Raw genomic sequence first — 16761 nt, 5'->3', positions numbered from 1 at the left:
AATTAATATCTTTGCTGAACATTCGGGGTACAAAATTAATGTGACCAAAACTCAGATACTGGCTTTCAACTATTTGCCATCTGAAGAGGTTAAAAATAAGTTTAGACTGAACTGGACTGCAAAACAAATGAAATACTTGGGTGTAACCGTGACTAAACAATTGAGTGACCTTTTTAAAACAAATTATGATAGGCTGACCACTCAGATTAAACACGATCTAAACCGATGGTCAACTCTTACACTAGACTTTAGTGCAAGAATCACAACAATAAAAATGAGTGTCCTCCCACGGTTATTGTACCTTTTCCAATCTCTGCCAGTTAAGATCCCAGTGGAAAAATTCAAGGACTGGGATAGGCTCATCTCTAGATTTGTATGGAATGGTAAAAGGCCTAGAATAAAATACACAACATTACAACTATCTAGGAAGCAGGGTGGTGTGGGACTCCCTAATCTAAAAGATTACTATCATGCGGCCCAAACCAGACCGGCGATAAAGTGGTGTGATCAGAACTTTAATGCTAAATGGAAAGATATTGAAATAAAAGTACGGGATGTCCCAGTCCAGACTTTTCTTGGAAATGAGCAACTTAAGAAAACCTTACAGCATTTCCTTGATCCTATAACATCCCACACTCTAGAGATATGGTTTGGCCTAGTTAAACAAAGTAAGTTGGAAAGGGAGGTTAAGATGTTAAACTGGGCTGCCTATGTTGTTGGTGATATACTGAGTGCTCACGACCCAGGATTCAGGAAGTGGGAACAAAAAGGAATAACAGCGATTTGTACAGTAATGAAAGATGGCCATTTGATGAGTTTTCAAGATTTAAAAGATCGGTATAGTCTAGAGAAAACCAATTTTTACCGGTACCTGCAACTCAGAGACTACTTTTCAAAGGAAATACGAAGTTCGCGTACGTCTTATGGCATCCTGAATTGTATAATTAAATCATACAGGGGCCTCCAATTCAAGGAGATTTCTGTACTATATAAAAATCTAAGAGAGAACACGGCAACATCAACTGAATACATAAAAAAGAAATGGGAGCAGGAAATAAAAACTGATATCTCAACTGAGGAATGGTTAGATATGTGTGAAACCCAGAACACAACGACTAACTCAAGATGCTGGAGAGAATTTGGGTGGAAACACCTTACTCGATTCTTTATTACACCAAAAATCAAAAGTAAACAGACTCAAGACAGTTTGCCATGCTGGAGAAGATGTGGTAACATGGAAGCACATCATACGCACGTGTTTTGGGAGTGCCTGAAACTGCATAATTTTTGGAAGAACGTGAGTCTTGTAATAGGCAATATCTTGGGCTACCAATTACCACACAATTTTAAAACTGTATATCTTGGGAATATTAGAGAGTATGTTCTGTACGACGACTTGTATTTGACAAAAATCCTATTGATAGCTGCAAAGAAAGCTATAACAAGAAACTGGTACAAACTGGCTCCGCCTTCATCACAAGACTGGTTAAATATTGTTGGAGAAATCTATGCAATGGAAAAAATGACTTACATTCTCAGATTAAAGGAAGATATTTTCGTTGCTAAGTGGGAGAAGTGGACATTGTATGGCACCAAGGAAAATGAATGAACGAACAAAACATTTAAGGTCTATGACTCTGTATATCTATTGATGCATGCCTGTATAAAAGTACATATATAAGCTGGAGTATGTATGCTGCTGAGCAAAGGCAGGCATGCATACGGTAGTTGATTAGAATTGGCACCCACACCTTCTGTTCGCTTTAGTTCTGTTTTGTTTTGACTGTGTGCTTGCATGGTTATTTCTCCTGTAATGCAAAACATGTCTATGTTTAAACTGTGACAAAACTATCAATAAAAATTACAGTGTCAAAAAAAAAAACTGTCAAACCTGCAGGGGGGATTGGCTGTTCCAAACCTGAAATATTATTTCTGGGCAGCTCATGAGACCCCTGACTGTATGCTTTACTGTTTCAATAATTTAGCATAGGTCTGTTTCGTTTTGTCCATTTACGGCTAAGTTTGTCACATGTTATTTAATATTACATAAAGTTTTTGTTTTTGTTTTCTTTTTCTTTTTGTTGTTGTTGTTGTTGTTGTTGTTGTTGTTGTTGTTGTTGTTGTCTGTTTCTTTGTTTGCTTGGGTTTTGTTTTGTGCGTCCTAATTGCAGTTCTTATTTTAATCTACATTTCTGCATTGCAGTTCCTGTAACTGTCCTACTTGTGAACATTGACAAGCACAAGTTGCAATGTTGTAAATTATAATGAAAATTGAGTTAAAAAAAAAAAAGAACATTAAAGTCGTACATTTCTCATAAAAACAGGACAAAGACTTGAAAAAGTCGTGTTTTTCCTTCCAGGAACCACATGGCTTCACTTTTAAAGGTGAAGTGTGACAGAAATGGACATATTTGAAGTCCAACACCTTTTTCCAGTCACATTATTAAAGCAGACAAACTACAAGCTCATTTTCATTCCAACAAGTCATCTTCTGACCTGGACTAACAACACTGGTCTCTATGTGCAGCTGGCTGTGAGACCAGTGCTCAGGGAGCGTCTACAAAGTGCAACACTGAAAGAACATCACACACTCATTTGCTTCCAGCACTTTCACACAAACATCTACTGTCATTATTGTCACCAAACTCTGTGGATCCTTTATTGCAAATTCAAATGGGATCAAATGGTCAGACAAAAGAGGGTTATGAGGAAATATGATGAAATGTTGTGTATTAGCAGCAACTTATTGAATCTTTTTCCTCAGAAACCAAACAAAATGATTGACAAACATGTTTTTACAAACTCAGTGTTGGACTTGGATCAGCAGGATAAGCTGATGTTTAAAGGCATTTGAGTCTCGCTGTATGAGAGTCCAGTTCTTACTCAATATTTATGGATGATGTTCTTTCAGTGTTGCACTTTGTACACGCTCCCTGAGCCTCACAGCCAGCTGCACATGGACCAGCTGACATTACCCAGCATTAGAGGCGGCTGTAAAAAATTCATGTTCCCATTTAAATGGTTTTAATTTGAATAAAACGATGTTGATTCATTCAATCCTGAATCGATGTTTAATATAAATGTATTTTGCCAGAATCTCAGGTTAAAGCTCACAAACTATTTCAACAAGCAGCAAACAGATAAAACAGTAAATGAGAGCAGCTAAACACACAAAGATGGAAACACAGAGCGTGGATCGTTCACTCGACGGCACGTACACGGACACGCCGTCGGGGCTGAAAGTGGACAGCTCACAGATCCTGAAGCTGCAGGTTTCATCTGTCTCCAACCAAAACTGAGTGAAGCAGCAGCAAAAGAAGATCCAAACTCTGCTTCACGTTTGATCAATATGCTCATGAATTCTCTCTGACTTTGGCTGTTCCTGCCTGCACAGCTCTCTCTCTCTCAGTGTACTCCAAGAACAGCTTCAAACATCTGTTTCTGCATCATTCACTGTTTATTAGCCACCAGTCTGCTGTTGTGTAATAATGAAACAAGTCGATGCTTCAGTGCGTTGAATTGTGTTACACAAAGAAAAGCAAAGTTTTCACGTTGTTCAGGCAGAATCGAGCGTTGAAGAATGAATTCACACGTCAATAAACATTTTCATCAGCACAAGCAGGACAATGAAAGCAGGAAATACCCCAAACTGCCATTTCTCATTCTACAACTTCAACAACTGCACATGAATTATACTTCATACACAGACCCACAGTCTCTGATTGCTCTGAAATCTCACTGACAGCCAATAGAAATAAAGAAAAGTCCAGACTGACAGTCTCTGTGGGGTTAGGCAGTGAACTGCTCACGCTGCGTTCAAGTGCATCACAAACTATTGGAATTGGATGAAACTTTGTGAAGCAGATTTCTTCTCAGCTGCTGTTTTGAACATTTCCTCATGAACTGTATTAATTTCAATTTTATTTCTATAGCACATTTAAAAGTCACAGGTACAACAAAGTGCTTCACAGACGAGCCATAACACTATTAAACTCTGTAAATGAACTGAGAACTATTTCTACATTTGAAACTATGGATTCATTTTCCCGTTCACTTCTGTACGTTAGTGTATAAATGAATGTTAGACTGGGCTCCATGGAAACACTTGGACTGGTCTCAGCTGCCTTCTTTCTGTAGTCCTTTCTCTTCTCCAGCTTCTGTTTGAAATCCTCTCACAGAGCCTGAAACCTGCTTTGCTGTCATGTTTGGGCCTGTGTTCCTCTGCTTTAACACAAACCTCACCACAGCAGCTGTGTGGGTCGTCTCTGTAGCAGCCCGATCAGCTTCTGATACATGAACATCATCACAGCTCCTAACTTCACCTTTATTAGCTTTGACATTCATGTCTTTCTTTTCTCTGTCTGTTTCCACACAAGCTCAAAGTCTCTGCAGCCTGTTTTTATCTGCTATCATCAGATCTCCAACAGCCTCATTCACATCCCTCACACACTCTACAGCCTCACCAGTACTGACTTCATCTTCACTGACTGATGGAGCACAACATGAACCTGTGGAGGCTGAAAAGCTGTCCTGACAAACATCTCCCCGTCACCACTCCACTTCTGTCAGCCTTTAAATGAACCCTGCTCAAGTCTGTCACTTCTATTTGGAGCCAAGAGGAAAAACTGTTGTTCAGTCGTTTGGAAAGACACAACATTTCTGAAAGCACTCAAACGTCTTCACATTTGTCTTCAGACACATCCTGAACATTTAGGAACTAAAGAACGTTTCAAATATCAAAGATCTGAAATATAGAAAAACAACAACAGCTGCAGTCAGTGAACTCACCTCAGAGTCTCCAGTCGACAGTTTGGACTCTCCAGTCCAGCACACAGAAGCTTCACGCCTGAATCCTGCAGCTTGTTGTTACTAATGTCCAGTTCTGTCAGATGGGAGGGGATGGACTTCAGAGCCGAGGCCACAACTTCACAGTGAGTCTCTGAGAGTCCACAGTCAGCCAGTCTGTGATCATAGAAAATATAAAATATGTTATTATAAAAGCAGAAAGTCTGCATTATAAACACAGACTGAATGTATATGAAGACAAAACAGAGTGAGGTCATAATCTGATGAACATCTGCTCTTCACATCTGTGCTTCAGCTCCTCTTACTGTGTTTGACATGACACAACGATTGAGTCTCTCTCAGACCTGCAGACTTTTAATGAGAATCTTTGTTTGGCTTTAATCTGCAGATGAAGGAGGAAGATGGTGTCACATTTAGGCTTCCATAATGTCCACAGTCTGTCAGTGAGATCTGATCCAGAGTCAGAGTGAAGACACACATGTGGACTGTTTCCTGTCTTGAATCCAGAACATTTTGAATGAGCTCAGCTCAGTGAAGAGTTCCAGCTGGAAGGATGATCTCTGTTTGCTACCTGCTGCTGTCAGGTACGACTGTTCACGTCCACACTCAGGAAAAATCTGCTGACTGTCACCAAACGGAGCAGAAATCTCATCACTGGACAATAATGATGAATGAACTCAGAGCTGCTGATATCACATCTGATTTCAGGGGAACAAAACTAAAAAGGGACAAATAGAAACAACCATCATGACTCTGTTTGACCTTCAGATCAGAAACTATGGTTCAGAACAGCAGCAGGATTTCAGGCACTGTCACATCCTCAACATCCATATTCCAAATGCTCTTCCTGACAGGACACTCTTTGTTCCCACTCAGGGAGTTTCCATGTGTACAAATCATTTCTGAATCTCAGTAGACTGGGAGGTTTTTCCATCTCATGAATCTCTTTCCTAACATCAAACTAGATAAATCAAACAAAGGAACTGGAGTCTGTCTAATTTCTGACCCCAGTAAAGCTTGTACTGGGATACCCCGACATACTCTCTCTCCATCTGCTCCCACAGCCTCATATTCACAGCTGGCCCTTCTCTCAGCATCCACACTCAGGGTGGGGGCGGGGTCAACACCAGTCAAAACCATTGCTTTGGCCTTATGGCCATTTTATTAGTGTGCGTTTCTGAGTAACAAGCAGGACTACGCACAGGTGTTTGGACATGTGTGGACCCGACCTACACTTAAACTTCTTAAATCCTCTGTTTCTGTGTCACCAGCTACACTTTTAATATTAATGTATTCACTCCGACATTTTTGGGGAGCGGTCAGAGCTCGTACACTGCAGACAGACATGTCTCCCAGCACACAGCTGACTGTCAACTCTCTGAGATTGGATATGATTCATTTAGATTATATCTGTAAGGTGAAGTTTATCTCGGTGTTTATTTGTTCCTGAGGAAGTCAGCTCGGCTCAGATTAAAGTTTAATAACTGAACAATTTTAATGAACCTTAACGCCTCCCTGGAGCATATATGGAACTGAATCAGTCACTTTTCTTTATTTCCTGATGTTCATATGTGACATACATGTTTTAACCATTAATCTGGAATTAAACTGACATTTAATGTATTTTAAGGAGGAAAGAGAAATTTCACCAGAGGATGTTGATGCTGTTCATGGAGACTGAAGACAGAATGATTTATCTGTCTTAATATTTCTGCTGCTCTTTCCTCTGGTGCAAAAATATTTTAACTGTTGGTTTTAATTCAAAATCAATGGTTAAAATGTTAAAATACCAACAAACTTGTGGCGTTAGTGTTGATATTCTGTGAGTTACTTAAAGAGATCACACAGGTACAGGACATATTTTATGTTCAGGTTTATGCATGTTTGCGGTGAGATGTGCATGTAGTGGGCTGTTATGTTGTAAACTGTGTGGATGTGTTTGGGAACAGAAAGATTATTTTACTGCATAAAACGGCGCTGATCAGCTGTTTCTGCCGCTGATACACTCGGCCGGTGAACCACCTGACTCACACAGGCTCTCCTCCTCCACAGTCCTCGTTTATGAAGAGCTTTACAAACACAACATCACGGCTAACAGCTGGATTCTCCCGTTTCAGTGCCAAACAGCCACTTCCTGCTACAGACAGTAAAGTGGACAGTTCGGCGCTAAACATGTGTTTAAAACTTTAAGCTCTTATTTGTTAAAGCCAGCTTCACAGACAGATCTGTGTCAGTGTTTTAGAGCAGGGCTCAGTGGTGTAAACCAGCCTTTATATGTGTTTCGTCTCCATTTTTACATTAAACTGAACCAAAACACTGAAACCTTCACCTGATATGTCTGTGTAGGTTCTCATCATACAGTCATGGTAATCTAAGGAGCCTGGAAAGAAAAGTGACTTCTTTAAGTTTCTTGAAGACGTTTCATCTCTTGAAACCTCTGCTGATAATCACCCACACCCTTTTTCACAGCTTGGCTGATGTGATGAGCCACATGATCAATAGTTGGTCAATGACCTCTTAAGGGACACTCCCACTAGGATTAAAATCTGGGACTCTCCACTTTCTGGTTTTAGAAGTGAAGAAGCTGAATGTTCGGATTAAACATCTTCAAGAAACTTAAAGCAGTGCACTCGCTTTTCTTTCTAAGCGGCCTTTCTTAGATCACCTGATATAACCTGAGTAAATTATGTCGGGTTTGAAAACTCTGCAGCATGACCCGGGTGTTGCTGGTGGCATCATGAGCTTAGACCCCTCAGTCAGCTCGGTCTGAAGTCATCGCAGCACTAACAGGCACAAATAGGCTCTAACGTGACAAACTGACCCGACATTTAAAGAGTGCCCACTACAGTCTCAGCTAAAACATATTAAAATGTGCAACGCCAAGGACTGTACACTGGACTCCATTTCAGTGCAAAATAATAAAACAAAGTAAATCCATCCAATCTCCTCTGCCTGTCCTTATCATCAATAAAAACAATTAATAAAACAGAAAATCATAGAAACAGTCATCTTTGTTATTGCATCATCACACATCAGTTCCCAGTAACTAGTCAGAATGAGACGTTGTTTTCATCTTTCTCACACTCATCTCACTCCCCGGTCACAACAGGTGGTGACTTTAACAGGTGTTACAACCTGGCTCAAAGCTGCAAAAGAGGGCGGAGACTGAAAACAGAGACTGGTTTCATTTTGAAGTTCTTAATAACCTCGGCTAAAGATGAAAACAGACAGCGTGACAGGGTCTGACAACGAGTGGTGGCGTCGTCCTAGCCGACCTCGGCAGTTATTCACACGCCATGACCAAAAACTCCTGCAGTGTGACAGCAGACAGAGGAGGAGTCACAGAGGAGCGTAACAGCTGTGACAGATGCAACAGGAGGACGAGCTCCAACAGTAAACACACTGTGAAGACAGGAAAGCAGTCACGAGTGATGTTGGTCCTGTTTTTATCTCCACTAAAACCTCTCTAACGTCACATGTAACAGAACACAGACACATCTGATTATCAGGGACCACGACCCACATCTTTGCCTCACTATGTTTATAAGAAGAGACTGAAAATAATGATTCTCCCAACACATCACCAACACTTTTATGGCAAACAGATAATAGTGAGTGACAAGAGGTGAACTGTTTCATATGCAGTTATCAGGGTAAATACATTTAAACCAAAGACACTGGAAGAGTAAAGGAAAGGAACTGAAGGTGACAATTCAAGAAGCTCAACAGAAGTCAAATGTAACATGATCAAGATTCCCTGTTAAAATATACTATGTTAATAATAGTGTATAGTACAATAGTATACTATACACTGTTATTAGTATAGTAGTATACTTGTCACACAGTGGAAATTTGTGTTTTTATGTTTTATCAATCTGTGTATTGGTACATAGTGTTGATTTTATTTGCATGATTTTATTGTGATATTTATATTGCATGGTTTTATCCTCATACTTATATTATGTGTGTTAATGTTGTTGTACCATATTCCTTTAATCCACTGAGGACTAAACAGATGGGGGCGTTCCCCAAGGTGGCCTATCAGCTGCCAGATTGACCTGTTAAAGGGGATGGTGAGCGCAGAGACAAGAGGAGCGACGCACGAAAGGTGAGCAGGAGAAAAAGGAACGCGTGTAAGCCCGCACGTGTGTTGAAGGAACTGCTGCCTGACTGTGGGGCGCCGCGAGTCGTTCGGCGATCCAGTCCCAACTGCAGGAACAGCAACAGTGGGTGGCGATGGCCCTCAATTCACAACAGGGCAGGGATGCCCCTCTGCCTGCATCTGACGGTGCTACGAGGGAGGCCGTGTGCAGGTGTGGAGTGGGGCGAGACTGTGCGGCGACACGCTGTCAGGAGACAGGTCTGCGACAGGAGCCCCCTCCTTGTTCTTCTGGCCGGCGTGGTTTCCATCCCGGAAGAGAAATTCCTCTCCTGTTTCAGATAAGGCACATTCGCCCGCGTGTGGCTGTACTGTGGGATTATGGGACTGTGGGAGGGTAATTTTAGCATATGGAAAACATTTTTTTAGCTTTGTTTTAATAGTGTATAGTTATTTCTGCCGGCAGGGTTTTTAGCGCATTGAGAACACTCTTTTTATTGTATACGGGGGATTTTAACTTGTATTTGTGATTCTGGCTGTGTTTTTTATGGAAATAAATGGTGTGTGTTCAAAGCCAGCTTAGTTTCTGTGCCCTGAGCGCTGACCCGCTTGCTCCCCTTCCTCTTGTATGTGAACGGACTTGGAGGTGAAGATTTAGGTCCACCAGTCTTAGCGGCTACATAATTTTGGCGTTTGTCGACAGGATACAAGTTTGGGAGCAGTGTTCAGTACCTGGGGTACAGATATAGATGATAGAATGCTAAGTGTTTAAATCAGCTACCCTTGTTGAGGGTTGTGAGCAAGGGGTGTACAGAAAAGACGTTTTATTGCCACGTGAGTATTCATGAGTAGTGTTCATCCACAAGGGATATCAGAGGAGCTGAGCTGAGAGGAGTCAGTGTTCTGATAATCCCATACATTAGCTATGCTATGTGGTCACGAAATGGAAGAACAGCAATTGGCAATTGGACTGTATAACTCACCTATGCTGTAACTTTTCTAGGATGCATTCAAAGGAACTCGTTGGTAGCAGATTATTGCTGATGTTTCATGTGTTATGTGTAAAGAAGGGACTACCAGAGACACAGTAGCCAGCAAGGCCAAGTGTTGTTCAGCCACCCTCCTGGACAGAACACCTGAATGTTGTGACAGGGACTGTCACAGTTAAAATATGGGGGGATGTCACACAGTGGAAATTTGTATTTATCTTGTATATTGTTTTTATTCAGATTTTTAGTGTTTATTTATGAGTGACGTTTTATTTGCATTGTTTTATTCTGTTTCTATTGCATGGGCTTTAGTGTTTTATGTGACACAGTTTTTAATCCACTGTGGACTGGCTACACATGGGACAAATTAGCTGATAGGGACCACCTGCTGAGGCATGGGTGTGTCAGCTGTGTAAAGACCTTTTAAAAGCAGGCTAGCTGAGCACTGAAGGAGAGAAGCCCAAGACTGGAAGGCTAATGCTAGATGGCCAGCGTGACACGGCGACCCAGTCCTGACCTCATGGAACGGCAACAGTAGGAGACAACGCGTGTGATTGGCAGCAGGTTTACTATCTGTTATTTTACAGGACACTGATGCAAGGGGAGCTGTGGCGGTGGTCGCATGATGGATTCGGGTGCAGAACGCAAGCTGGGCTGGGATATGATGGGCCAGTGGAAGGACAAGATGGGAGGCTCTTGCTTGTCTGCCGAAGACGGGGCTGGCGTGGACTCTGCTCTAAAGCCGGAATTCCTGGCCTGCTGATGGACCCATAATGAACATGTGGCATAATTATAGCAGGGGTTTGTTAGTGAATATAGAAAATGGTAGTTTTACGGGTTCTAGGATTGTTTTATTTAGTTTTTCTAAATTGACAACCTTGTATCACGTACATTTTAAGGGTGTTTTTATTTGTGCTCCCTGGCCCAGTAATAAACTGTTCCTGATCAGACCTGCTTCATCTCTGTGCCCTCGGTGTCTGACTCGCTTGTATTTTAAAGAAGCTTTCTTTTTAGAGGACATTCTGGCGCGACTGCTTTAGTGTCCCCATGTGTTACATACTATGCTAATAATAGTGTACAGTATAATCCTAAATCTGCAAATGTTGAAAACTTCTATACAATCTCAATATTATGGAGGATCAGAAGAGTCAAAACACATCAAAATACATTTCATGCTTCATTAATAAATTGTGCAATAAAACATGAGTACATTTATTTCATTTTAAAAAACATTTTTGAATTCCAATTTTTAAAATGATTTTAAAATCTTTTAAAAAATAAAATCAAAGATTTACTTTGTACATTTAAAATGGTGATTCCACTCCTCATTTGAAAATCCATTTCTTCACTGCATTTCCCTTTCCTGTTAGCTCAGGATTACCATATTAGGTATTAGCTGACCTCTGACCTTATATTCCACTTGTGTGGTGTCAGAGTCTCGTCTCTGTTTTTACAGAGGATGTGGTTCTGTTGGCTTCATCAGGTGATGGCCTCCAGCTCACAGTGGAGCTGTTCTCAGCAGAGTGTGAAGCCGTGTGAATGAGGATCAGCATCTGAGGCCATGGTCCTCAGCTGGGAAAGGGTGGAGTGCCCACTCTGGGTCAGAGACAAGTTCCTGCCCCAGGTGGAGGAGTCTGAGTATCTCAGGGTCGTGTAAAGAAGGGGGAGGGGAGCAGGAATCAACAGACAGACTGTTGCTGCGGTAACAGTGAGGTGGACGCTGTACCGGTCTGTCGTGGTGAAGAGAGAGAGAGCTGAGCGTGACAGCGAAGCTCTAAATTTACCGGTCGATCTACGTCCCTGCCCTCACCTATGGTCACGAGCTGTGGGCAGTGACGGGAAGAACCAGATCGTGGTTACAAGTGGGGCAAATACATTTTCTCTGAAGGGTAGCTGGTGTCTCCCTTGGAGACGGGGTGAGGAGAATCCCCTTCACAAAAACTAATCAAGTGAACAAGACTCTCCAGGAGGTAAACATTTAAATATCCAAGTCTACCATAAAGAGAAACTGCATGAAGGGAAACACAGATGGTGCATTACAATTCATTGCATGTGTTTTACATGAAGAATGGAGGATATACCGTCCACTTTCACTCTGTCTTTAGCAGCAAGTGGCTCTTTGTTGTTTGGCTAGCTGCACTGAAACAGGAGAATCCAGCTGTTAGCCGTAATGTTGGTGTTTGTAAAGCACTTTATAACCAAGGACTGTGTTTTTAATTTAAGCATTAAACTATTAACCGACACTGATCAATGATGTAATGATCACATCTGGACTCACCGAGCCTTTCTGCAGTTCCTCACAGCTGGAATCAGTCTCAATCGTCCCTCCTTTGAAGCTTTGTACTTCTGCAGGTCAAACTCATCCAGAACCTCCTCTGACATCTGCAGCATGAAGGCCAGAGCTGAGCAGTGGATCATAGAGAGGTCCTTTGACCTTTTCTTTGACTTCAGGAACTCTTGGATCTCCTGATGTACTGAGAGGTCGTTCATCTCCATCAGACAGTGGAAGATGTTGATGTTTCTGTCAGGACAGGAATTAAACTTCTTGTTATTCTTCAGGTTCTTGATGACTCTCTGGATGGTTTCTGGACTGTTCTCTGTCTGACCCAGCAGACCTCCTAAGAGTCTCTGGTTGGACTCCAGACAGAGGCCATGAAGGAAGCGGACAAACAGGTCCAGGTGGCCATTTTTACTCTGGAGGGATTTCTCCATGGCTCGTTTAAGGAAATCATCCAGAGATGACTCGTTGTATTTTTTTCCCAGGAAGTCCTTCAGCACCTCTGACTTCCTGTTGGTGAAACAGTGGAACATGTAGACTGCAGCCAGAAACTCCTGGATGCTCAGATGAACAAAGCAGTAGACTGGTTTCTGGAAGATCACACACTCTCTTTTGAAGATCTCTGTACAAACTCCTGAGTACACCGAGGCCTCTGTCACATCCAGACCACACTGCTCCAGGTCTTCTTGGTAGAACATGATGTTTCCTTTCTCCAGATGTTCAAACGCCAGCCTCCCCAGCTTCAGAAGAACTTCCCTGTCAGCCTCCGTCAGCTCCTGTGGACTCGTCTCATGTCCCTCGTGGTACTTGTTCTTCTTCCTCTTTGTCTGAACCAGCAGGAAGTGTGAGTACATGTCAGTCAGGGTCTTGGGCAGCTCTCCTCTCTGCTCTGTAGTCAACATGTGCTCCAGAACTGTAGCAGTGATCCAGCAGAAGACTGGGATTCTACACATGATGTGGAGGCTCCTGGATGTCTTCATGTGGGAGATGATTCTGCTGGACAGCTCTTCATCACTGAATCTCCTCCTGAAGTACTCCTCCTTCTGGGCGTCAGTGAAGCCTCGTACTTCTGTTAGCCTGTCAACACATGTAGGAGGGATCTGATTGGCCGCTGCAGGTCGGGAAGTTATCCAGACGAGAGCCGAGGGAAGCAGATTCCCCTGGATGAGGTTTGTCAGCAGCTGGCTGACTGATGACTTCTGTGTGACATCAGACAGCAGCTTCCTGTTGGTGAAATCCAATGAAAGTCTGCTTTCATCCAGGCCGTCAAAGATGAACAAAAGCTGAGAGACAGCCAGCTTCTCTGCTGTGACCTTCTGTAATGTTGGATGGAAAACATGGAGCAGCTCCAGAAGACTGTACTGCTCCTCTCTGATCAGGTTCAGCTCCCTGAATGAAAGCAGAACCACCACACTGACATGTTGGTTCTCCAAGCCCTCTGCCCAGTCCAGAGTGAACTTCTGCACTGAGAAGGTTTTTCCAACACCAGCCACGCCGTTGGTCAGAACCACTCTGATGGGTCTCTGTTGGTCAGGTAAGGCTTTAAAGATGTCCTGGCACCTGATTGGAGTGTCATGGAGGGCGTCCATCTTGGAAGCTGTCTCCAGCTGCCTCACCTCATGTTGGCTATGAACCTCTTCACTCTGTCCCTCTGTGATGTAGAGCTCAGTGTAGATCCTGTTGAGGAGGGTTCTACTTCCTGTTTCATCACTTCCTTCAGTCACACGTTCACATCTCCTCCTCAGACTGATCTTATGTTCATCTAAAACCTCCTGCAGACCAACATCTGCTGAAAGAAAGAAAAACAGACAGAAAACTCTTCAATGTCTGAACAACAACAAGAAGTCCAGTTTTCAGAAATGAGTCCATCAGCAGACAGATGTTCAGTCTTACTTTGTACACAGCTGCTCTGACTGGCTGTCTGCAGTCCAGCTCTGCTTCTGGATCTTTCTCCACACTGGGGACAGGACCAGTCTCCTGATGAAGCAGACTGGTCCCAGTATGAGGAGATGCACTGTCTGCAGAACCAGTGTCCACAGCTGGTAGAGACTGGATCCTTCAGGACGTCCTGACACAAAGCACAGCAGGACAGCTGCTCCTCCTCACAGACACCACTCCTCTTCCTCTTCCTCCCTCTGTGAACACATTTCTTTATCACTAAAATCATTGACTGTCAGTGACAAACATCCAGATTTGATGACACTGTGCAGAAGCTCTGATGGTCACAGAGAAAAGTCAAAGTGGAGAAACTTGTGTTTGAGTTCAGAATCCAAGTTTCCTTTGCTGTTCCTGCCTGTCTTATTAAACACAGAGTGATCAGCCTACAAACTCCACAGTAAAAGCCTTCATCACAGAGCTGATTATGTCCTTCACTGGATGTACTGGAAGTTTGGGATCCATCACTCTGAACTGACCTTTGACCTCCTCTAAAAACTGTGGTGGAGCAGCGGTGTCACATTCAGAGCTTTCAGCTTTATTTTGAAAGAGTTCAGTCATCAGGAAGTGAACTTCTGGGTTCTGATTTCCTTTCTATTCTTTTACAGAAGTGAAGAAGAAGAACTAAAAGCTTTGAAATGATCTGAGTGATATTTTTGAACATTGCCACCAAATTGAGTTCAGCCTCCAGCAGTAACTTTGTTTCATGATGCCTCCCTGATGATGTGATGTTTGATTACAAACCTGTTTATGTGTTAGACATTAATCACATGAACACAGGCAGAAAAAAGAAGCCAATGAAACAAATGACAGAAACGTGTTCATTCACTGCCATGATCCATATTTTATATGTACAGATGTTTGTAAAGAACACGTGTGCAGCGCTTTGTTCTGAGTATCTGCTGTCAGCACACAGTGCAGCAATAACTACAACCACACGTTTCTGTAGATCCTGAACATCAGCCTGGAGGAATCTGACCTCAGGTCTGCACACAGAGGAGCTTCACCTCTGGGATGATGCTGGCTTCAGCTCCTTCTACAATCAGGCAGAAGCTTCTGCACCATCAGGACACAAACAGAGAGGAGCTTCTATCCTCAGACCAGCCAAGTCCTAAATCAGAACATGCTCCCCTCATAGCATCACCATCAGGGTTTCAACAGGACCTTACATCATGTTCTTGTCTCACTGTCATATTTCAGATCATACCTGATTCATTATGACGTCACACGCTGCTACACTGATCCTGCTGCTTCATTACTGCTGATATTACTCTGCTCACTCTGTTCAGTTACTCTGTTTACATCACTTTGCTCATTTGCTTTGTTCTGCTTGCACTGCTCTGTCAGTACATGCTGTGCTAATGTGGCACAAAGCACTTTAACATTACATCTGCACAATGTTTCATTATTTCATTTAATGATTGTTTCTAATGTTTTGTCCAGTCACAGGAGCAGCTCAGCACATTTCACTGTGTTGTACGTGTATGACGATGCCTGTGACAAATAAACAGCCTCGGACTCTTCAATCTTCTGCATTTCTTTGGAGATCAGCTCAGTGGCCTGTTGAGACCATCTTTCTATTTCTGATGACTCAGTTCAGATTATTATCCTGATACTTTCTTTTAAAATGTGATGAAATCATTTATCTGATGTTCTGACACAAATACACCAAAACAATCCCAAACAGCACAAACCACCACGTTACACACAGTGTAATAAAAATAAAGGCAACTACAAATAAAAACACTTTAAAAATATAAACTAAAATTACAAAGTGGTCACAGAATTTCAAACACCCGTAAATGAGTCAGCAGCTCTCTTACATGGTCAGCTGAGCTCCATGATTGAAGAACATTGTTGCTGCAGGTTCATCACTGAAGTTTACAGGTTTGTTTCTGGACCAGTCACTCCTCACAGACACACAGCTGGATGCTGGAGACTGTGACCTCTGACCTCTGCAAACACAACCACATTGCATTCATTTCACATCAATTAGTACACCACAAAAGGCATGCAAGAAACACAGTATGAAGGCAAACTTCTGGCTTCAATAACATTCAACAGGTCAGGTGGAAACTTTTCTCAGATTTGATTCATGTTTTTATAGAACGATCCAGCTAAAAAAAATATACCATTAGGTCAGGGGTCAGCAACCTTCAGGACCCAAAGAGCCATTTGGAGCCAGTTTCCACGCAAAAGAAAACACTGGGAGCCACAAATACTTTTTGACATCTAGAATGAAGATAACACTGTATATACTGTTTTTTACCTTTATGCTTTGTATGAACAACTAAGGTGTGTTGCTTATGAAATCCATGAAGTGCTACAGAGAAAATTACATGTTATCTATGTAATGAACACATTTGAACTCTTAAAGAAATATAACCAAAGGAAAGACACCCAGCTGAACTAAAATGATGTAGCAAACAAAAACTGCTGTGAGCCGCCACCCTTATATCTCCTTTGGGCTTTTGGAGCCTTGACCTGACTTTTAAAAAATAATTGGAAAAAAAGCTCTATGCTGCTGAAAGATGAAAAATAGATATTAGCAAAATTCTGCCTAAATATGTATTTTACCTGGTTAATGTGTGTGGCGGGGCGTGGTCTGCAGCGCCGCTGCAGGGGAGGCGGACGCACCTGAGCGACACCCGCAA

General features: G+C 42.4%; 1 protein-coding gene across 3 annotated transcripts in view; it reads right to left on the bottom strand.

Annotated features, from left to right (window-relative positions):
• The window catches only part of LOC146642794 (protein NLRC3-like), a 134241-nt gene extending 118141 nt beyond the window's left edge, over positions 1 to 16100 (bottom strand). Inside the window, exons 1-4 of one of the 3 annotated variants that reach the window (XM_085397190.1) lie at positions 15931 to 16100; positions 14066 to 14307; positions 12173 to 13961; positions 4789 to 4962 (exon numbers count right to left, since the gene is read on the bottom strand). In XM_085397190.1, coding sequence (XP_085253316.1) covers positions 4789 to 4962; positions 12173 to 13961; positions 14066 to 14307; positions 15931 to 16085 — 2360 coding nt within the window. In that variant the 5' untranslated portion in view covers positions 16086 to 16100. Of the gene's footprint in view, positions 1 to 4784; positions 4963 to 12172; positions 13962 to 14065; positions 15163 to 15930 lie in introns of those variants that run through there. The other 2 variants (XM_085397192.1, XM_085397191.1) reach the window with 2 other exon arrangements.
• Positions 16101 to 16761: the final 661 nt, after the last annotated feature.

The sequence above is a fragment of the Rhamphochromis longiceps genome, linkage group LG23 (assembly GCF_057381845.1).
Source record: "Rhamphochromis longiceps isolate RC_006_pf linkage group LG23, R_longiceps_female_GT1.1, whole genome shotgun sequence".
Taxonomy (NCBI): Eukaryota; Metazoa; Chordata; class Actinopteri; order Cichliformes; family Cichlidae; genus Rhamphochromis; species Rhamphochromis longiceps.
Note: the sequence above shows the minus strand (reverse complement) of the source record. Positions and strands in the feature narration are given on the sequence as shown.